The sequence below is a fragment of the Diplotaxodon limnothrissa genome, linkage group LG7, assembly GCF_057381915.1.
Source record: "Diplotaxodon limnothrissa isolate DT_005_m linkage group LG7, D_limnothrissa_male_GT1.1, whole genome shotgun sequence".
NCBI classification, from domain to species: domain Eukaryota; kingdom Metazoa; phylum Chordata; class Actinopteri; order Cichliformes; family Cichlidae; genus Diplotaxodon; species Diplotaxodon limnothrissa.
Window position 1 is genome coordinate 53,604,183 of NC_140602.1, and position 24,289 is coordinate 53,628,471.

General features: G+C 39.8%; 1 protein-coding gene across 1 annotated transcript in view; it reads left to right on the top strand.

Annotated features, from left to right (window-relative positions):
* fibcd1b (fibrinogen C domain containing 1b) overlaps positions 1–24,289 on the top strand; it is a 126,118-nt gene that overhangs the window by 15,453 nt on the left and 86,376 nt on the right. Inside the window, exon 2 of the mRNA XM_085359928.1 lies at positions 16,438–16,521. Within this exon, the coding sequence (XP_085216054.1) occupies positions 16,438–16,521 (84 nt within the window). The remainder of the gene's footprint in view (positions 1–16,437; positions 16,522–24,289) is intronic.

The following is a 24,289-nucleotide window of genomic DNA, read 5'->3' on the forward strand; positions in this document are numbered from 1 at the left end:
TCCGCAGCACATTAGGAGGGCAAAGAGGCAAAAACTGCCTCTGACCACGGAGCCTAACATAAAGAGCATGCATCAGTCGCCATCAGGGTCAGCTGTCACCATGGTAACAGATTATTCTGAATAATTGTGTGCCATATGCGCCTTGTCACAATTAGAAGTTGGCTGTGAGCCGGGCCATGGGTCAAATGGTGATCAGGGTATTGGGGGTGGTGGCAAACACATCCCTCTACAGTGTTTATTAAAATAAAGTTCAGCTTGCTGTTCACATCTGTCACAAGCCTCACAACCCACTCTCTGCTTCAGAGCAGATTTTCTTAGAGCTACAAGCTACAACACTTTGGTGCTGTGGCTTACTCGAAATGTCACTGCGTGCTGTATGTATTGAGCTTTCAATAGTTTTTTCCCCCCTTTTATAATAGATCTTCCAAAATGAAAATCTGGAAATGAATAAAAATGGATTTATGATTTCAGTCAGACTACTAAGCTTCTCGAATCAACGTTTTAGCAGAGTAGCGAGGAAAGGAAATGACTGTGTGAAGACAGTGCTCAAATGTAAGCTGACAGAGGCTCAAGTAAAAAAAAACAAAATTGTGTGGTGTGTTCTCCCTCCATTAGGAGTCCAGACATTTTAACTCATCACTGCAGTTTTCCCACCGGGCTTATACAGAGAATGCCTCTGTTCCCATAAGCCATGTTCACACTAGTGCAGTGGGAAAAGCAGCAACAAGGTGCAAAGTGGTTTATCCATTATAGTGAATCATTTATTTTGACACTTCAGCCCATGTGTGAAAAGTCATTTAGAGTGAGATACTGTGCTTCCCTGTAAAGCATAAATCCCCAAATCACAATTAATTAAAATAGAAAAGCTGGTCATCCAAATACCATGAAGTAATGCAGCTGAGTTCCTTCTTGGTAACTTAGAGCGTCTTACGTTTGGCTCATTTTCCTAGCCAACATGTGCCATCTGAAACTTAACTTTCTCAAGTGACCCGTGACGATCTCTATTCACATCGAGTTTCTACATCTGATTGTGAATTTGGCACTAAACAGGAATCTCCAGGGAAGTGCAAAATGTGACAGCGGCTTAATCAGTCTTAAAACGCTCGCAACACCTCAGGCTTGTTACTGCAAGCTGTCAGATTGCATGAGTTGCACAATGATACTGCTTTTCTCTGATCAAATTTGTCACATCATGTCAGGCTGGATCATAAGGTGCAGGCGCAGTCGACACATTTAGGAAAGAGCCTAGATGTGTTCAGACAAGTCACTTACATTTAAACACCAATTAAGCCTCGTGCACCACTTATATCTGTAGTCTATTAGATTGTCACCCATCACTATTAAGAGGTACTTGAAAGCCCTCTGGCATTCTGGGAAAATAATTACATTCTTTCTGCGTCATAATTACTGCCTTGAAAGTGGCTCTTTCAAACACTAACAAAGCAGGCTCTTACTCTTTCTCCGTCTCCCCATTTCTCTCCCCCCAAGGTCTGCCTTTCTCGTCTGTCTGTTTTCTCCCCAGACACTAATGAAGCAGTTTAATCTCGTAACTCCAGAGAAATTGTCAGCAGAGAACTCCATTAATTAAGTTCTTGTGTGTCTTCCTTTTAAAGTTTCCTTATTTTGAGAATGGGTCAAATCTATAGGTTTGCCACCTTACTGTTGTTTTGAAATTGGAGAATTGGCATGCTGTAAGGACTGCATCGTCTTGTTTAATTAGTCAAAATTAAACTAAGTTAAGTTTTTTAATTTGATCCATTTGATTTCCAGTTGCCAGTCTTAACTCAAGTCGATGTGTAATCTAGAAACTCATATTAAGATTTGTTTTTGCTAGCTAACAGTAAGCTAGTAGCATTAGGATACCATATGGTTATTTTCCTGTCACTTCTGAACCTACACTAGCCCTTGCAAGAAGTTGGTATGAAAAACCTGCCAGACATGAGGTGAGTTTGAGTTATTATATAGTTCTAGTTCAGTAAATACAGTGAAAAGCTTGTCTGCTACTTCCTGAGCATGACTGATGTCTAGCACTAGCTAACCACACTCAATTGGTCTGTTTATGCAGTCACTCTACATTTATTTAGTCCTTGCCGTATTCTGACTGTTCATTTGGAGTACTTTTTTTGACACAGCCCTAGTTCATTCACAGGAAAAGTGACAGTTGTGTGACAGTTCCTATTACAAACAGCCAGAGAGCAAGTGTGCTTCTGCTCTCATATTTGTCTGCTTCTCAGTCCCAAAGATTCAGGCTGGTGACTTTTGATCCAAGTTTTCAGAGTAATGTAAAAGGAAAAAAAGTGCTCTATTTCAAATGGTGTGGCCTGCATTTCATTTTTTCCACCTCATCACTTTTTTTTTCTTATTTGAGCACTAGCCCAAGTAAAGTAAAATATGCTAGGTTGCAATTCGGATTGCATTAACTGGCTTCAGTAACTGTTAATGGAACAGCTTAACAGTACATACAAAAAATTGTTGTATGCAGTGTTGTTCCCGGATTCAAGTGCAAATAGTTATTTCAAACCATATTGAACAAATGGGATGCTTGGATATATCTAACAGGAGTTTTGCAACAAAAACAAATCAAATTCACCACGAGGGAAAATGTTTTACCACAAATCAGAACACTAATTTAGTAAGATTGTTATTATACATGAACATAAATATGTTATATGGTTAAGAAATATATTAAAACATACCACTAAAAATGTTAAGGGAACATGTGAACAACATTAACTTATTTTAAATGCAATATTTAAAGATTTGCTGATTTTGGTTTCCACTGGCTCTTGTTATGACTTTTGGTTTTCAACAAATTATATGTCAGTAAAGATTTTTTAGTTTGATTATTTAACTCATCACAATTTTTGAGCAGTATATACTCCATACCAACCCTGGGCAAGCCATTAGGGTTTTACTTTATTTCCCATTTTTCACTAAGGTGGGTACTACTGCTTTCCTCGTGGAGTGGAAAACAGTGCTTGCAGCGCTTTTATTTTTGCTGCAGCACTGTTTTATGCATAATGCCATTGCTTTGCTTTGTTTTGACTCATTGCTAGGGTATTGCTTTACCATGCAATATGTATTTGCTCGTAAGACTATTCCTTTTCCATTTGTTTGCCCTTTGATAGCTTTAAATCTAAAAATATGCCCTTACTGATGCTGAAACTGTGTCATTCTCAATAAGTTATACAATAACACAAACATTTTCCTGTGACCGATACTACACCTTATAAAGGCAGCGATCAAACCCCCGCACTCTACATGAAGAGCCCCTTAACGATGTATGCATATCCCCATTCTGCAGTACGTGCTCCACTTATTGCCCATAGCTTCTGAAGGGTTATTGTGCACCGAAATTTAGAATGTTTCCATTACAGTAAAGGCCCTATTGACAAAATTGCTTTGGTATTTATGAGTAGTGCCAGCAGCAGTACTACTGTGTTTGCTTTCTGGGAAGCTTTGTAAAGGCTAACAAGACCAAAGCCAGTAATAATCTTTTCACATTCACTTTTGAGGAGGGAAAATCAGATTTAGGACTCCAGGAAATTGACCTTAATGAACAGGTGTGTTCACACATACATGATCATAGTCGAACACAAACACATACTCTTTTCTAATGCAGAATATTGAAGAAGTTTGGTTATTTGTTGTAGAGGATGTCACTTTCAAAGAAAATGTGAAAAGGTACAAATGTCAGGGAGACAATTAAACTTAATGGGTATATCTTTAACAACAAATCTGTTCTTTAGATCTTTAATAAAAAGATATTATAGCAACATATCAGAAGGTACCTTCTGTAGTCTTACAGTTATTTATGTTATGATAAATAATACGAGTTACTGTCTACACTTGTGCTGGAAGTAACTCAGTAAGCATTTCATACTAAAACCTAACATCAATATTACAAGATGTTTAAGAAATACACTGTTATCCACTGTTAAGGATTGAAAGTGAGGTCAAGGACTCACAGATCTTAATAATGCCCTTGCTGTGCTTAGTCTTTCTCAGTGCAAAAAGCATAGAAATGCAAGTCATTGCACTTGATTGGTTAACATAACATCCCATTCTTAAGTAATATATCATTATAAAACCTTGATAGAGTTATTAAAGAGCAATTTGGTTTCCATACACTAGCATTAGCCATTTTTTTACAGTTCTTCTGCACTTTAATGAAAAGAGTTTCTATTTTACCTCTTAGCACAGTTTTCATATATCAAGCTAAGTTGCAAAAAAGCAATAGCAGACGTGATTAGCTATAGAGTGGTGAGCATTTACTCCAATGTGTACAGTCTAGCTTTTTTATGCCTGTCTGATTTTTCTGTGATTTTCCAATGATTCAAAATCAGAATAGAAATTCCTAATACGTAGAGCACAGATTATAAAGTTTTGAGAAAATAATATAATCTTCTCCAACTAAAAACAACAAAAATGATTATGCTACAGAGTGCTAAATATAATAAGAGATTAGTTTATTTGCTGTGTCTTCATGGTAGGCCACAATGATTTGAAAGGAGCAGCTCTGTGTAAAGCTCATGATTGATGAAAATGGTGCACTTTCTTTGGATTCCCTAGCTAATGACTCGCAAAAATATTATATTACCCTTTATGAGCAGTTTATATGTATATACGCATATATTTTCTTAATTCTGCTGGTTGTTGATGCTGTATTCCTACTTAGTCGGAGACAGAACACAGGGTCAGACACATTTGGCATATGTGTTTGGCTGAAGAGCCAATGGTGTGAAGCTACCATCTGTGGGATTATGACTGAATGCCTCTAAGACAAATCCTGGCTAGAAATCACAATATTAGAGCAACGTAGAACTTTGGTTGGTCCCAGACAGCCACTCCAGACTGATTAGAAAAAAAATCCCCAGGTAAAAATAAACTTAAAAAGTCATAATAAAATGCATAATATAGTACCAAGGCCTAAGGAATAGTTTTTATGATAATGTTTAAAATGTTTTATATGGTCAGAATAGTATATATAAAATATACAGTATAAGTATTTATATCTCCGTTGGGCTAAAGCAAATATGTAAATTGTGCTGTAGCGCTTTGTTTAACATACAATATGCGTATGTGAATGTTAATGGCTTATTTGAGGATCTGTGACCTTGTGTAACTGTGCACGCTACACAAACTCTAAATTCGGAAAAGACAATATGCTGCATCAGCTAAAATGAATGCATGCAAACACTGCAAGAAATGTTCTTCACCTTCAAAATAAGACAGCATGCAGAGAAAGAAGAGGAAGGAGAGGCCAGCAGGAGAGCAGGGGGATGAGTTCAATCCTAAGAGACAAATCACCCGCTCTACCCTCCACTGCCTGTCCTTGGAGCTCACACTGCAATTGGCCACACAGAGACTGACTCTGTCACCAACTGTCCCTGAGATGCACACACTGGAATGCAAAAACATATCACTGCAGCCACGATTATAAAGCACGCAATCACCGTAAGGTCAGAACGGCTTCTTTGTAAGCATGAAGTGAAACAGCAAGATTGAAAAAGGGCTTTCAGTTTCAAAAGGCATATATTGTTACCTCTTCTCTCACAGGTTATGTGAGACTAACCAAATGGAGACAAAATATGAACTTTAAGTAAATATTTTACATCTACTTTATGTCTTGTAAGACCTATATGTCCTATGCTGTCGTTTAGTGATAAAAAAAAAAAAGTGTTGCTTGCAATTGTTAAACACATAAAGCCTATCAGTATGAGGTAGGGAAATATTACATATTGAATGAGAAATGTGTCAAAGCAGTAAGTTTCAAACATCTTAAAGAGTTTTTAATAAAAGAAAATGATTTGAAATTTCTTTAAAAATCATGTCTCTACCATATGGGTCTTTTTTGCAGACAGAAAACATCATATTTCAAAAGCTCAGCCTACAATTTTTGCAATATTATGTTAATTTTCCGTGATTTCTGTGAGTTTTCTTCGACTTCTAAGACATTTCAACTCATAATTTTCACTTTTCTCTTTGATTTTTTTTGTTCCATGTCACTGACATCCCCTCGTTCTTTAAGTTTTTCATTCCTTTTTCAGAACAAAAGCAACCAGGCCTTGTTTTGGTGATATGATGACAAAGAAGACAGTGAATGTGAGATTGGGCTTCACAAATAAACCTGACTTGTCTTGACTTGAAATTAAACTTTAATGTGCAAGACGCAGGTCAAGTAAGGAGGATTTGAGCATGATTGCATAAAATGTCAAAAACATAATGCTCATGCACATATGCACATCAAGAGGGGTGTATTCTATTGGAGGTTATACATGCACCAGTCATGCTTTGTTGACAGCAACAGCATCCTAATTGCACACACAAACACAAGAATATCTTTGGTAAAGGCACACCTTCACCATTCAATAAATTATTGTGGAGTGAAAAGGATAGATTTATAGTGCTTTTCCTGTTACTCTCGTCAGGAATAATCAAAATAATTCTCATCAAGGACTCCTCACAGCTGAACTTCACCAGCTTGCTTGTCTTTCTTCGTCCTTTCCACTCCCACTTCAATTTTTCTCTTTGAAATTGCAGGCCACTTAGAGTTGTGATTGCTGTTGCAAGAACAGTTAAGTGCACAAGCACAATCATGCAAGGACAAGAAACACACTTACCTGGGCACGCAAGTACACTCCTACCTGGATGCACAAGCACATTCACTGATACCCTTATGAACTTCATGCAGACACACACATGCGCACGCACACAAATAAGACGCATCATTAAAAAGCAAGATGAATCTCCACCCCACAGTGTTGCTATTTTAATAGCAGCGTGATAAGAAGGCAGACACTTCCTCAAATAGGCAAAAATGAAGAGCTGCGTCTCCTTAATGTATACATTTGCATATATCACTACGTGTAAACCGTACAGGCACTCATAAATAATACATGCATGTTAGGGATACTGGTGTCCTGCTTCATGGTACAGCTACCCTGCAGAATGACTAATGACTGTAGCTCAAATAGCACTACTGGGTCCCCTTACTTGTGTGTGTGTGTCCATGCATGTGTGTGTCTGCCCATCTATCTCTCTGTGTATGTCTATGTTTGCGACTGCGTTCGCACAAAGGGGGTATCCTACATCTTAAAAATTTGACCTTGGCAAGGAGATCAGATTTTGATGCTGATGGCACAAGACAAATGTAGCGTTTGCTCCTTTACTCGTGTTAGAGGATATGTGCATGCATGTGTGCGTGTGTGTGTGTGTGTGTGTGTGTGTGTGTGTGTACATGTATGGCAGTGCACGAGTAAAAGATGTGATGGTTGAGTGCTATCGGGTGGCAAGTGGTCATGTTCACTCTCTCTCTGAGGGGATGCTGTGCTGCAGTGGATATTGGTCTTCTAAGGTCAGGGGGTTAACTCAGCTCTCCGTAACAAAACTATAGTTGTGCCATCATAAAACACACAAAACCATTATTTTAAGGACACCAGCACCTAATCAATTTCACCCTGCTAGATATTTGTTAATATGATTACTTCCATACATCTTCAGTCCTGCATAAATAACAATGGGAAGGACAAGATCCATGAAAGATGGATATTGGGTGGTGGTTTACTGGGACTCAACAGATAGCTTAACATTTGGACCAGTGACTGGGTACAGTAAGTTCTACCCCCATACTGACACTCTGGCTGACTTCTGTAAGTAGATGATGATAGCAGATCATCTGCAGACATGATACAGTGCAGCTTTGGGGTGTCTTTTCTTTTAGTTAAAGTTGGAAGCTTCCTTTCATCTCAGGTAAGCATCTGTAAGACCATTAATCATCATTATTCTGGCAAGGCCGGCCTCAGAACTTGTTGAATTTTAAATGTAAGTCCCTGAATTAATGATTAGACAATGTTTATTTTGTTGGGTTGTGACATTTGAATCCTCAGCGAGAAAAAAAACAAAACAAGCCCTCAAGAAATAAATGACCGTAAATTTAAAAAAAGAAAAGATTCGGATTAACTCCCATTTAAAACAGCCCCAAATTATCTTTAAAATCCAAGAACTTAATGAGTTCTTTGTGATTTTACATTGCCATATTTTAATGTAAAATACACTCAAAAATGATTCAATGCCCTCATAAACAGGACGCAATTGTGTGAGTAAAACACAGCTGATACAAATGTATATAAAATCAGATAAATAATCATTAAGGAAAAAAAGCTTCATATAGACTGAATGTATACCAATCAAGTAGATTTGTTTTGATGAGATTCTGTTAAATGTAATGTTTTACATTGTATAATATATCTACATGTAATCAAATTACTTTAAGTCATTATTTTGGGTATTAATATTTCCTTGTGGGTTTGGAAAATAACTTGTTGAAATAACTGCATGAATTGTTATTAAGGTATTAAAATGTTAGATTAAATGTATATTTTTAATACTAATCTGTCTCATTATAGATTTCAAGGTGTATTATAGTTTATCTTAAGATCTGATTACAAGCTAGAGAACATCACAATTTATTTTGGAGGAATGGCACAAATTTATACACTTAGTCATTATTTTATCACTAATAAAGTTTCCGTTTGGTTTTGAGTGTTGTTTGGTATAGCAGTGTCTACAGAGAATGCACACTTAAGTAGATAATCTCTTATATGAAACACTGCTGAACTATGTAAGGGCTTTCACCCCTACACAATATCCTTCTGCTTTTCATCCTGCTTTATATACCCCCTTTTTCTGCTTTTTTCATCATTCTGTCCCCTCATTTACCAATCTGCAAGTCCCATTAAATGATTTGTAAGCCCACAAGTGAATATATGCAAAGCCTCTTTTACTCCATCAGCTTAGTGAGCACTAGGCTAAAACACACCTTGCTAAAGTCCCTGTCACACAGTCTCACGCAAAGGTATTCTGCAAAGCGAACTAATTATCCCAAGAACAACACGTTCACACAATCCAAATATTCTTAGATAGACTGGGGATACTGGCCTAAAATATTTATATTCACACACTATCCATGCACTCATGCAAATACATAGGTACGCTTATTGAAAAAGCACACACGTACACATTCAGGCACGCCCGGGATAAGTCTGAGCCCTCTCTGTCTTATCGAGACGTGCCTCATCAGATAGGATTCTGCTTGTAAGGTCCAACCAATAAAAAGCCCAAATATTCCATTAAGTGTAAATCCTCTCCGCTGGTGGAGCTTGTGGAGTCAGTTTTGGACTAGACAAACACTGCCAAGCAGTCATGCCCAAGCTGGGACCACTGCCAACAAGAAGCTCCACAGATATTGGTGTGTCACTGTGGGGCACGTGCGTATATGTTTGTGTGCACGGGCAGCATGAAACCCCAATGTGAGCATTAGCAGGCAGGGGAATGAACAAACTAAAGCTCTGATCCATGCTGCTCAGTATAATGGAAAGGCAGAGTCTCAGGAATCTAAGTGGGTTGCAGCTGCAACACATAAGCTTTTGTTCTGTGTGTATGTGTTCACATGTGATGTTTTTATAAATTTTTTTCCCTTTTGCAACAAAACTGGAGTACACGTTGTGCCCATGTGTGTTGGTGCACACAAGCATTTACGCATTTTGTATACTCACAACACATTTGCCTGCTTTTTATTACTAAAATGAATTTGTAAGACACACAAATTCAGTAGCTTTCACTCTACTATGTAGCTGATTTGTTAGTGCGTTGGTCATATCACTGTGGAGTCTGTGTTTATTTAGTAACGCAGCTCTGTAGCTCTCTGTGTACTGCACAGACAGCTGCAATGTTTTAGGCAGAACAGACATAGATTTCTATCACTGACCCTAAGGCTGCTCATTAGAATTCTGCACACCTCTCTCAAATCTCCCGCTTCCCCCATCCACCCACCCTTAACTTTTTTCTCTCTCTCACTACCTTCCTTTATTTCTTTCTTGCTGTCTTACACACTGGAAATGAATGCTTAGAGCAAAAAGGTGAGCTATTGGTTAGCCGAGATAACAATGACTGTGTGAGTAGCATACGCGGCAAGTCGCAGCTGACAAAACATACACAAAGGCAAGCAACGCTGCACAACTGCATACATGTAACTGCTGTTTGCATGTTTACAACATGCACTTTCACAGCTACTATATTTGAAATATTAACATTAAAAAGCTCAAGGCATCCATCATACCTGCATTAATCTGAGAGAATTATCAGCAGTCTCCCAACTTTAAGTGGATTTCAAGACTCTTTTAAGTGTGGCTTTTTCAGAAGGCCCACACAGTAACTGTGTGGCTTTGTATAGCTGCCACACTTGCCCCCCATAAGCAGCCATTTCCACATTTAGAAAGCTTAATGTTTAGAGATTTCTCATTTGAGCTCATAAGCCCATTGCTCCAGAGTTAGCCATATTGAGCGTCTTGCTGCCACCAGCTGCAAGTGTAAAATGTGTATTCTGTCATTGGTTGACAAGTAGTTGCCCGAGGTTGCCCATATGGAAAAGATATATATAAATCTTATAAAGTTTGTATCTGTCTTGTGTGAAACTTGTATGAAAAACATACAAGAGTGAAAACAGATATAAGATCCCTTGAAAAATTATATAAATTGAACTTGTATTTTTTGGATACTTACTAAAACAATATATGAAAGTAATGAGAAAGTGGCCACTTTCACGAGTAAAACCTTATATGATTCACTATATGGAGTAGGCCACATCTTATGCAAGTCTTTTATAAGTTTTTACTATTTCTTTTCCATATGGTTGTTGACTGACACTAGGTGAAATTGGTTGCAAACTTATCTGCAATCACTTGCAAACTGCTAGCTAAGCTACTTGAAAAAGTGGACTTTTATTTTGATGGGAAAAGTTCTCTGTGTCTATTTTGTGTCGCACTTTTCACAGTTTCACTACAACCTTAAAAGTAGCTGCTCAGTGTTTTTCCACGTTTGTTTTGGGGTTTTTTTGTGGACTTTGGATGACTGTGCCAATCTCCGACCAACCAAAGCAATTCCAAAGAGGCTTTTGCCACATCTTTCTTTAGTGTCAGGGAGTCATTGACTTGTCAGCAGATGTAGGTGACTGGGGCTTTTAGCAGTCGATTTCCCAGCAACTGCCATCAACCTCCAGCAACCACTCACCAGCTGGTAGGGGAATACATATTTTTCCCTGATGACCAGTGGTTTTTAGTTGGTTGTAGATGGGTCTCTAGGTTTGTGTGACTGGGGCCTTAATCACTTGGCCACATGTTCAAAAACAGAGCAAGTTAATGGTATGTCGTTAGAAGTCATGTGTCTGCAAAACCACCATATGAGTTATGAGCATCACAACAGTCAGACAAATCAAGTTAGCTTAACAATTAGCACACAAATAGTTCTAAGGCCAAACCAGAGGTAAAAAAATGAGTGTGGGAGGGTGGACATGCCATGTCTGCTGAATATAAGAGTCAGTGGTTCTTTGCCAAACCAAAGCAAAACTTAACCAAACCCAACTTACTTCACCCCCTGGTTACTGAAAATTAGTACAGCTCTAAAGTGATCTTATAATACTGCTCATAACAGGTGTAAAGACATATAGTCTTAGTCATATAAATTCACTAATGAAAATCTTATGACACCAGGCTTGGATAGAAAACTCATTTTGATATATTAATTGCTAATGTTTGCTGCATCCATTCTTAAGTACTCAGCTGGGATTGTATTTAGTATTTAGTATTTATTTATTTATTGTCATTGTCAAGAACAATGAAATTGCGTTTGGGGCTTCCATACAACCCAAAAAAAAGAAGAAAATAATAAATACCCCTTAAAACCCAAGTGTACATATTTAACCCAGTGTGACTCCAATGCAATAAGACAATCCTTAGCAATAATGTTCGTAGAAATTCAGACAAAGACCTGAGAAACATGACAAAATACAACAATGCAACCCATTCAATATTATTGTACTGTGAGATATGATATCAGATATGATAGTTATCTATTTAAGAAAGAGGGGGGGGGGGCAGGAGGGGGAAGAGAATAAAGATATGATGCACCAATGCAGACCAGTTCATTGCTATTAAGAAGTTGGATATGGTTATTGTCCGTGAGAGGGGGGCAGAGAGTTCAGGAGCCTCACAGCCTGTGGATACAGGCTGTTGGCCAGTCTGGATGTTCTGGCCTGTATAGACCTGTACCTTCTCCCTGAGGGCAGCAGATGGAAAAGGTGGCGCGCAGGGTGATGTTGGTCCCGCAGGATACTGTGCACCCTCCTCAGACAGCGAGTGGGGAAGATATTACTGATCTCTGGCAGACTTGTTCCAATAATTCTGCCAGCTTCTTTCACCACCCGCTGGAGTGCTTGCTGATCGGCCTTGGTGCAGCTGGGGAACCACACTAGAAATCCATACGTCAGAACGCTGCTGATGGCACAGTTGTAGAAGTTCAACATCAGAGATCTGGGAATGTGTGCGCTCCGCAGTCTCCTCAGGTAGTAGAGGCGCTGTTGGGCCTTCCGTACAACTGAGGTGATATGGTTGCCCCAGGACAGGTCCTCGGTCACAGTTACCCCCAAGAATTTAAAACTGCTCACCCTCTCCACCGCCTCACTGCCAATGAAGAGAGGCAGATGGTTGTTATGGCCCCTCTTCCGGAAATCTACAATGATCTCCTTGGTCTTTTTGGTGTTTAAGACCAAGTTATTGTCGTGGCACCATGACTCTAGTTGTTGCACCTCTGTCCTATAGTTTGTCTCATCATTGTTGGATATAAGTCCGAGCACTGTAGTGTCATCTGCAAACTTAACAATGAGATTGGACGCGCAGGAGGAAATACAGTCATGGGTGAAGAGAGTGTATAGCAGAGGGCTCAGAACACACCCCTGAGGGGCACCGGTGTTGACCACAAGGGTGGAAGAGGTGTTCTTACCCACTCTGACACTCTGTCTACGGTTAGTGAGGAAGTCCACAATCCAGTTGCACAGAGAGGAGTTAAGTCCCAGTTGGTGGAGTTTGGGACGGAGTTTGTATGGCCGGATGGTATTAAAAGCCGAGCTGTAGTCTACAAAGAGGAGCCGTGCATAGGTGTTCCTGTGTTCCAAGTGCTTCAGTAATGTGTGCAGCACTGTGGCGATCGCATCCTCGGTTGACCGGTTCTCCCTGTATGCAAACTGGTGCGAGTCCAGGGATGGTGGAAAAGCAGCTCTGATGTGTTTAATGACCAGTCTCTCCAGGCATTTGGCGGGAATGGGGGTGAGTGCCACAGGTCTGAAATTGTTCAGACATGTGACATTTGACTGTTTTGGGATGGGAACGATGGTTGCTGCTTTGAAACAGGATGGTACCAGTGAACAGGACAACGAGGTGTTATATATAGAGGTGAAGACGTCCGCCAGGTCCGCAGCACAGTCTTTTAGCACCCGGCCCAGCACTCCATCCGGCCCGGCCGCCTTCCTGGTGTTAATGCTCCGGAACACACGCCTCAGCTCATGAGTGCTCAGGACCGGAGCAGGGTCGGTTGAGGGGAGAGGGGACAGGACAGGGTCGGTGTTCTCCCTGTCAAAACGGGCATAAAAGAGATTTAGATCCTCAGCCAGAGTAGAACTGTCGGCTGAGGGTGATGGTGTTCTTCTTTTGTAGTCCGTGATAGCCCTGATGCCCTCCCAGACCTGCCTTGGGTTTGTGTTGTTCTCAAACCTGGCCTCGATACGCCTCCTGTGCTGCTGCTTGGCAGTCTTGATGCCTCTTCTCAGGTTGGCCCTGGCAGCACTGTATGCCTCCTGGTCCCCGGATTTGAAAGCGTTGTTCCTCGTTCGAATAAGTTGTTGAACTCCGTGTGTCATCCAGGGTGGATTATTAGGGAACACACGGAATCGTTTCCAAGTTGTTACATTGTCCACACAGAAACAGATGTAGTCCAAGACAGTGGAGGTGTAACTGTCCAATGCGACACGATTGTCAGTGTCCTGCACCTTGAATACATCCCAGTCTGTGCAGTGGAAACAGTCCTGAAGCATCGGAATAGCGTCCTGCGGCCATGTTCTCACGGTTTTGGTTGTAATCCCAGTGCTCTTGATCTTTTGTGTGTATATTGGGTGTAGCAGAAGGGAGAGATGGTCTGACAGACCCAGGTGGGGATAAGCCTGGGCTCTGTACGCATTCGCCATGTTGGTGTACACCTGGTCCAACGTTCTATCTCCTCTGGTAGCACACTTCACATTACGGTGGAAATTGTGAAGTACAGATTTCAGGTCCGCGTGGTTAAAATCCCCAGCCGCAATAAAGACACTGTCCGGGTGTGCTACCAGGCTGTTATTGATGCTGCTGCTCAATTGTGCTAACGCTAGCTTAGCATTAGCATCTGGTGGAATGTAAACAGCGCAGATGTAAACGGCAGAAAATTCCCGAGGGAGATAGAATGGACGGCACTTTAACACCAACAGTTCTACCTCTGTACTGCACAGTTTTTCCGTTACCGTGACATTCGTGCACCAAAGGTTGTTAATATAGATGCACAGCCCCCCGCCAGTCTTCTTACCCGAGTCCGCAGACCTGTCGGCTCGATAGGCGGTGCGGCCTGCTAGATCGATAGCCGCATCGGGAATGGCGCTGTCCAGCCAGGTTTCAGTGAAAATCATGCACGAACAGTTATTAAAAGTCCGTCGAGTGGCGATCTGCAGTCGTATTTCATCCAGTTTGTAACGGATTGAACGGGCGTTGGAGAGGAATATGATCGGGAGTGGTGGTTTAAACGGACTAGGGGATGTGTGCTTTTGTGTTGGGGTTATTGTCCCTAGCTAATTGAGCAATTCCAGTGGGGGAGGAGTAGTGTTTAAGGTCATGGAATAACGTGGTCTCTGGAAGCAGTTAGAAAGCTCACACTTCCGTAATTACTCTGCTTTTATCTGTGTAGCAGCTAGAACCGCTAGACAAACACACATATAAGCAGCACTAGGCACATACTGTATCCTGAAGCATGTTCAAATTTCACACTGCACACATTTACCTGTATGAATAAGTGCTGCTTGCACACAGTGTTTTCCCCGCATGCAGTTAATTAAAAGTTACTTTTTGATATTTTCTATTTTAGAAGAAACTCTGTCCATGATTTCTGGAAATTGAACCTGTCATAAAAACTGAATTTAATGATACGTTTGAGATGTAAAGGAAACGTTTGAAAAGTCATGCTGAATATTTATACTGACATTGGATTGGGTAATGTGGAATGACAGGATGCCACATCACTTGATGGAAATGAAAATGATGAATCTACTGTACAGAAGGCTGAATTCGGACATCCCGAAAATCAAAGTGGAAAAATGATGCAGCAGACTCCATTTTGACAGACCTGAACAGTCTGAGGTGCAACCTGGCAGCGTTGGACGGCCTAAAACATAAAGTTCCAGAGGTGTTCGATTAGATTTAGGTCTGGCGAGTGTGGGGGTACAGTCATTGGTATCAATTCCTTCAATCTCCAGGAACAGCCTGCACACTCCTACCACGTGAGGCTGAGCATTGTTGGACACCAGGTGGAATCCAGGACCCACTGCACCAGGATGAGGTCTGACAGTGGGTCCAAAGATTTCATCTCGATACCTAATGCCAGTCAGGGTGCCGTTGCCCATTGGCTGTAGAGGTCTGTGCGTCCTTCCATGGTTATTCCTCCCCTGATGATCAGTGACCTACTACCAACCCAGTCATGCTGAATGACGTTACAGGCAGTATAACATTCACCATGGTTATCCAGACTCTTTCAGGTGTGCTGAGGGTGAACCTGCTGTGATCTATGAGAAGCACAGGGTGCAAGTTTTGGCACCAATTGTGGTATTCTATGGCAAATGCCAATCTGGTTTCATTGTGCTCTGCAGTGACCATGAAGCCCTTTAGAGGATGTAGGTTCCTCATAAAGTCTTTTTCTGATTGTTTTCTCAGACACATTAACACCAGTGGTCTGTTGGAGGTCATTTTGTAGTTCTGACAGTGATCATCCTGTTCCTCCTTGCAAAAAGGAGTAGATGCTGGTCATGCTGATGGGTTAAGGACCTTCTATGGCTCTGTCCGGCTCCCTTAGAATAACTGCCTGTCTCTTGAAATCCCCTCAATCCCCTCAAGGTCCAATGTGCTAGGACCTTTGCACCCTCTGTACGGTCCAGATTTCAGCTCACAGTACCAGTAGTGACACTGGCCCTAGCCAAACAGTCAGAAGGGATGAGGAGGGAAAAAGTCAGTGGTCTCCACCTGTAAAACCATTCCTATTGTGGGTGCTCATTGTTACCCCTCTAGTGCACCTGTTTTTAATTTCATTAACACCAAACCTCTGCTGCCAGATCAATATCCTACAAGTTTAATTGACTTGATGCTAAACCCTGATTAAAAAGTATTCCTTTACTTGTTTTCAGGAGTATATATCCAAAGCCTGTGCGTCTATGCATGTATGTGTGTGTTTGTTTGCATGTGCACGCATGCTTGATTGCACATGTGACTTGAACAAACGCCAACACTAGTGGCCCTATCTGTTTGTCCCATGCAGACGTTCTGTGAATGTGTGCCCAGCTCCTCTCAACTCAAACATCGCTGGTCAGATTCAGAAACAGCCAGGGAGACCCCAGCTAAGGTAAGGCCCCGTTATCACAACATGTACGCACATGTATACTTGAGCAATTTGTCTTTTTAACTGGTTGAATTTACACAAATCAAACAAATTATTTTGGCTAGAGTTTGAATTAGATTTCTGCAGAATAATATGTAAGTTGATATGGGGACTAGCAAACACTGAAGTGGATAGAAATGGCTAAATAAAAATAATCCAAACTGATATAATGTATAATATTATAATGACACAAATTAAATCCCCTTATTTCTTCCTCTATACTACGTGCACTGCTGTATACACTACCATCCACCATCCTCCTTTTTAGTCAAATCAGGGGCAGACATTGAATAGTTACTTGCTCACCTGTGGAGGAGATTATGTTTCACCGACAATTATTTTTTTAATCACCAGCCACTATCTCACTCCTTTAGAAATGAATCGTTGTGTGTAACACATTATATTTTGCCACTGAGAAGCAGCAATTGCACAACCTCAGCTCAAATACCCAGACGCACAAGAGGAAGATGGATAAGACCCTGCAGATACTCTGAACTGAGAGGGGAGGTCATGGCTACACTGGGAAATGGAGCCTGATTGTATAGCAGATTATAATGAAGAAACTGCACTGAATGCTGTTATGAGTCAGATTCAAACCGCCAGTGAATGAAAGGAGGGTGGAAATGGTGAACATGACTTCTTTTAAAACCAGTCCGTGCATGCCAGTTTAGCTTCAAAATATTTTTGTACCTTTCTACGTGTATTAGTTTGGCAGCTCCAACGTGAATGTCTTCTGTGTATACATCGATTTGTGTCAGCATGTGCGTGTTTGTGTTTTGAGAAGAGGGAGAGAGGACGAGAGAGTGAGGATGCTTGGAAGAGTTTTGCTAGTTTCCTGCTTATCTAATGAGCAGGCAAAACCTTTTGTCCAAGAACTGTCTGCCAGTTCTCCTGCGTGGGAGGACATCATTTCCACAGAGAGGAATTCTCTCTAATTCTCTGCCTCTTCTTTCCGATCTATCTATCAGAATTCCCCAGTTCTCCTCTCAAATCCCATGGTGTGGCTTGAGTACAGAAAGGAGAGGACGTGAAAGTCAGCCACTAATTACAGAGTGGTCTCCTGCTGTGAGATCGAGAGTCTCATTTACAAAAAAAACCTAACTGTTAAGAGGCTGCTTGCATCCTGTTCTCACTGTCATTATGCCACTACAAATCTCAACCTGAGGTGGGAGACCGCGTACTCCAATGGGGCATGAAGCAGGTTGCTGTTTCATTTCATTTTTACTGACCATCAAAACACAATGCAAAAGAAAATCTCTGGCTCCAGAAACATTTTGGTTGGTTAATAATGCATAAAAAAAGGTTAAATTAGCCACCTTTGTTTCTAAAGTGGAAAAGATGCCTGGTTAGTTAATTTCTTTTTACACTTGCTCTGTTTTCTATTTCTTTTCTGTTGTCTTATCCCTATGCCATGTTTATTACTGGGAACATTGTTTGCCACAGCACAATAAAAAAATAAAATCATAAAATTATAAGATCAACTTAACTGAATAACCACCTTGTTGTTGAGCCAGTGCGTTTCTACAGACCAAAATATTACCTGTAAACAGAAGAATGAGTGCATTTCCTGTGATTATTCTTCTGTTGAAAAATAAATAAATCCTCATCCTCTACTTGTTTGAGCAAACATCCTATAATGACACATAATTATGTTATTGTTAAGTGACCTCGTCTTTTATTGACATTGTAAGTTGTAGGAAAAATTGACATCCAAAGCAGTAGAACTTCCCAGGAGAAAAAAGGCCTTAACAAAAAAAAGTCAGCAAACCTTTTAATCTTTTTTTTTTTATTTGATTTGATGGAATACGTGTGTGGTGAAGTGTGGTTTGTGCAGGGGTGGGGTGGAGCAGTGGGTAACTGCCAGGGTATCCAAAAAGAACTATAATAAAGCACTGTTGACTGTGACACACTGAGTGAGTTGTGTCCTGTCTTCACAACATGCAATTTTGATGATTTTTGGTAATGGTTCAAAAAACTTTTCAAATAAGTGTCTATGGGCATTTCGAGATGGTGCTGAGTAACACACTTCTACAAGGACTGTGTCTCTATCAGTGAACTGAGAGGTTTTCAGCAGTATTTCAGCAAATGCTTCCCAACAATGCAGTGTCTGTGGGCAGGAGGGTGAAATCTGGATTGACAGATTAGCAAAACACAGAACTTTAACACTGAACTGCACTTTTGTTGATTCATTGTTGTATTCATAAACATGAAAAACAGATTCTGCAGTCACGTTAGGGAAAATGGTGGTTTGAGATTGCAGCAACACCAAAGTTACTGCAACCATGTGCAATGAATTTGTGGTTTTGTTGCCCTTTGAAAATGTTTCTTTGAAGACGAACGGCAGGTATGTGTATGAGTGATCAAAGCAACTTTGGTTCATCAAACCAGCAATAGAGCAGCAATAAGACAGACTCAATAAGACTGAATTAGATTAATAACACTTAATAAGACACAGAGTTGAATGTTAGATAGCAAGCACTTAGATGTAGAAAAAAGTTCTTATATAAATGTGTGTGAATGAGACATGTTATATGAAGTGCTCTGAGTGCTCAGAGTAGAAAAGCACTATGTAAAAACCAGCTCATTTACCATAAATGAACTGGTAAACACAAAAGTAGAGATTCCTAAAAAAATAGGATTATTGTACAACAGCAATTTCATGGCAACGTAACATAGGCACGTTCTTTTATAGAAACCAGTTGGCAACTAGTTAGGTCGAGTTGGGAGTCTCTCCACATTTATATATTATATGCCAATTATAATTGGCATATAATATAATTATATTATATTATATATAATATAATATAATTATATTATATTAGCCTTAATTTTTCAAGACTAAATTATTATTACAGATTCAATCATTGTCTAGTTACGGTTCAACATGCATGAAACACATCTACTCCTCTGTGTTCTGAATATGTTTTAATGTATAGAGGTCTGCCTGTCAGCATAACTATGACTATCATATATCTTTTCCATTCTACGTTAATAATCAGTGTGCTAGCAATGAATATTTAGTGTAGTGCCAGTGATAGCTTTCACTGATGTCTTGGCCCGCTAGCGATAGTACTCAGGCAAACCGTTCTAATGTTACGTTGCTGTCATTCTGCAGAGCAAGGCCATTATACACATTATGTACGACACAGACACCCCTCTGCACACACATCCATAGACACAGCCAAGCCCAGTGAGTTAAAATCACTGAGCCGCACCTCATACAAACTGGAAAAAAGAGAAACACAGTTTTGATATGTAATGAAAGATTTTAAGGTAAATTCTAAGTATAGTCATAAGGCCTACATGTTGAATTAGAGCAAGCAAACGAAAAAAAAATGCTGTGTGCAGTATTATTCCCCTGGAGCTCATTTCTACGATGATGTATATGGGTGAAAAAATAAAGCAATGCGCCAGTTTTTTTTATGTTCTTTTTCCCAAAAAAGCATTATGGTCAAATTATGTAGGTCTCCATGCAACTATGTGTCCATGTGCAAATATGCAGTGAACATTAAGTGGCATAAATGTGTGTAGTGTATCTAGTGTCTAGTTGTACAGTATGCAGTATGTTGCAAAATATTACATATTAGGACATAATAAAAAATTATCTGGTCATCACCAGCTCTTAAATTAGATAACAACAGAAGACACATTATACGGTCTCATTACTTATTTAACTAAAAAAAAAGTACATTTGAAAAATTAGTACACCAGAAGATTCAGAACTTTTAGCAACAGTAACTAGATGGCTTTAGTCTGTCACATCATTGTGGAGGAATTTGAGCCCATTCATTACAATGTTGTCTGACTTTATTGAGGTTTGTTGGGATTCATTTATGCACAGCTCTCTTAGGGCCCTGCTATCCAGTCGTTAAGTGATGACGTGACGAATCCTACTTCCGGGCCTAAAGTAGTCTGCGTTTAATATGGCTTTTGTGTTGTTAACATGTTTAATGTTTTGTATTTTCTTCTATTTAATCTCAAAAAGCTCCTAAAACAGTCAGTGATCACTGTTGACCTCCCTCGGCTTTTATTACCACTAATCATTTATTTAAGCTCAGTTTTTAAAACCTTAGGATGTAACTACAGCCCAGTCCATGCAGCAGTATATGAATGACTAACCTCCTATTGTGGATGGATTATCTCAGTTGTTCTCCTGGCTGAAGTTTGGTCCTTTTACAGCATCCTGCCATGCGATTACATTTGTTCCTGACCACCGAGAACACTAACGTTAACTTTTATCGAGTGGGAAAAAAGTTAGCTTGTTTATATTACGCTAACATAGCTGAGTCGCTAGCGGTCACATAGCACATCATTATATACCAGCTAGCCAAACTTCAGTAACCCTACAAACGTCACTGCTGTTTAGTTTTCTGTCTTCATTTATGTTGGAAGTGATAACAGAGCTGTACGCTTTAATTTGTTTCCAAAACCCCGCAGTCAGGACATGCTATATTGCATTTAGATAGAAGCTAGCGAGCTAACTTCCTGCTAACTTCTAACTCCGTTAAATGTCATAAATTCTGTTTTCATTGATGCCTGGATGTTAAACTCAATTGTTACACCTGGTAGAACAGAAGTCTGATCATTTTATTAAAGATGAAAGACTTTAGACAGTTTTTCAACTCTCAGTAATGCCATAGTGATCGTTTGATATATGGACCTGCAGCAGAGTTTAGGCCCAGACACGGCTAGTGACGTCAGACTTAACGACCGGATAGGAGTTCTGTCAAGTTTAGGTCTGGACTTTGACATCTTGGTTCTGTTCTTTTTCAGCCATTTCGCTGTAGATTTGCTGGTGTCTTGGAAATATTATTATTATTGTCCTGTTTGCCAACCCACTTTTGCCCAAGTTTATTTGTCACACAGAAGCTCCCACATTTGACTCTAGAATATGTGTGAGTTCAAGGTCAACAAGTAGCTCCGCAGAGCGGATCAGCCACTAACCAGAAGGTCAGTGGTTCGATCCCAGGCTGCTCCAGTCTGCATGTCAACCCCATGTTGCTCTCCAATGCATCCATCGGAGTGTGAATGTGTATGAATGTTAGGCACTTAAGCTTAGAATTGCTTGTGTGAATGGGTGTGATTGGGTGAATGAATTAGCTGCATAAAGCGCTTTGAGTTCTCGGATAGAGTAGAAAAGCGCTATATAAGAACCAGTCCATTTACCATTTAACTAAGGGACTGCAAAGTGCTCAGGTCCTGTGGCTAAAAAAAAACTAGTCCGAATCAACATGCCTCCACCACCATGCTTGACAGCTGGCTTGATGTGTTTATGCTGACATGCTGTGTTTGGTTTTTGCCAAACATATTGGTGTGCATTAAAGCCAAAAATTTCCACTTTCATCTTGTGTGTCCAAAGGAAACAGCTTTGCAAATGTAACCTTTTTTTTCTATGAGCATTATAATTTATTGAGCTAACTGAGGCTTAAAAAGTCTGAGATGTAGCGCTTTGGTTTTTTGTGGTCCTTTGGAAATAGGCTCATTACCTTCCCAAACAAATGGGGAGGATATAAGACCGTAATGAAGTACACAGCAAATCCAGCATGTCCAAATTAACACTGTCGGATTTGATTTCAACACTATTAAAGTGTCTATATGGGTCCACACCAGAGAGTGTTAATTTAACTCTTTTTGGAGAGTTGGTACGTTAACTCTGATTTAGTGTTAAACACCAAATCTGTCTGGAGTTGATAATTTAACACTTGGTGTTAAGAGTTTATATATTAACTCTCAAAGAGTATTTTAGTTTAACTACGTAAGAGTTATCTTCTAATTCATTCTTAAAAGCGGGAATTTTACTGTTCTGAACTTCTAGAAATTTCTTTTGGAAATAAACATTTACTAAAAAGATGCAATGGTTTTTGAAAAACATTTATTCTGAACTGTGTACCACAATTTCAAAACATTTTCTGAAAGATGTAACAGTGTACATGTTCTCACTTTCATTAGAATTTTGTTTATCAAAAGGTCTGACATGGTAAATGCAAATAACAGCATTCTCATCACTTATTTCTTCAATACAATATGCATGTCCTTCATTCATCACTTTGTGGAACTTCAACGCACTTCTGCTCTCCCCCATATTCCATCTTCACAAGCATATCCTGTGCGGAGATCGAATAAAAATTAGTTGACACTAATTAATGGCACAAATAATCCAGTAAACAATTGCAGCACAGTAAAAAAAAAAAAGGAATCCTCTTTGAGCCATTACTTGTGTAAAGTATTTTCCCAAAAGACAAGGACACAGGCAACAGGTAATACTGAACTAAATGTAAAACCTCAACCTTTTTCATTTTTACCTAAACCGTGTGCACAAAACTCTGGAGGGATCTATGCTAACGTAGAATCCAGTCAGGACGTCTGCTACTGCTGTTTGCTCGTGTTTTTTGTTTGTTTTTTATGGGCGATCGTTTTCAGGCTTCAAGTAGCACCATTATACCAACATTTCACATTCTAGACATTGTTTTAGGTATATTTGACCAAAAGTTTGACTGAAAATTCACATGCAAGCTTTTTTCAAGGCTGTGGCATTTGCCCGCAGACAATACCTTTCAGCTAGCTAAAACAGAATATTATGCTATCACCGAGCAACATGGCTAATGCCTTTCACACAGCTTTGTCTCAACTCCAAAGAGCCACAGAAGTAAAAGCTCATAATAATAATTGAAACAATCTTTGAAAAAATGACTTACCAAGCATGGCAAACAACTCAAATATGTAGAGCAAAATGTTCTGAAACGGCTTCACTTCAGCTTCGATTGGAGCCGTGCTGGGGGCGGAGTCTGTGAATTCACTCTGTTGGTGTCATAGCCCCTCTAGGAGTTCAGAGTTAAGAGGTCAAGAGTTAATGTTTCCATTTTAACACCTCCAGATTTGACAGAGAAACACTCATTTTTAACACTCGATTTTAACTACTATCATTTTACACCTCAGAGTTACATTAAAAGAATGTGACTCTGCTTAGAGTAAAATCAACTCTACTTTTGCAAGGAGACTATTAACACCAAAAAATTTAACACTTTTGAATTTGCTGTGATAGCAACTGTTTCTTAAAGATCATTGCTAATGTCTTTCTTCCTTGGCTTTGTGTTAAAACACCTGAATGCCTCAGACCCACAAAACTGCTGCTTTTACTCAAGTGCTCACACTTTTTGATGATTAGTTAATCAAGTGTATTTGATTAGCAGCACCTGATTGCTTCTTACCCTCTTAAAGCAGTAAAGGTTTTTGTTTTTTTTTCAGTTCCTGCATTTTGGCTAATTTTTGGTTAAATAAATAATGTCATAGTGAAATATGTCACATGTTGTTCATCTGAGAGCATCTTTTTTCCCATTTCAAAATCTGCTATGGACTTTTTTATTTTGTCCCAATGTGTAAAACCTTACTATTGAAAGAGGGTGTACTTTCTTTTTACCATACCTGTACACCAGTTAACACCCTTAACCTACTAATGTTGAGATCCTCATCATTTTTACCTGTCAGGGCATGGTTGCCCATGCCCTGTAGGATGATGCCTTATAGCATGTTCTGAAGCATCCCATCCCTCTGATGCTAAATCAAATTGGGTATTAGAAAGTATGGAGGCCTGGTACCCTCTGACACTTTAGCTGTCAGTAGTTTTAACAACATTGTTTATCATTACATCTGTACAGCAACTCATTTTAAAAAAATTAACGCAAGAGAGTTTTTGCAGCGACAGTGATCACACACATGTGAATGGTATCTCAAA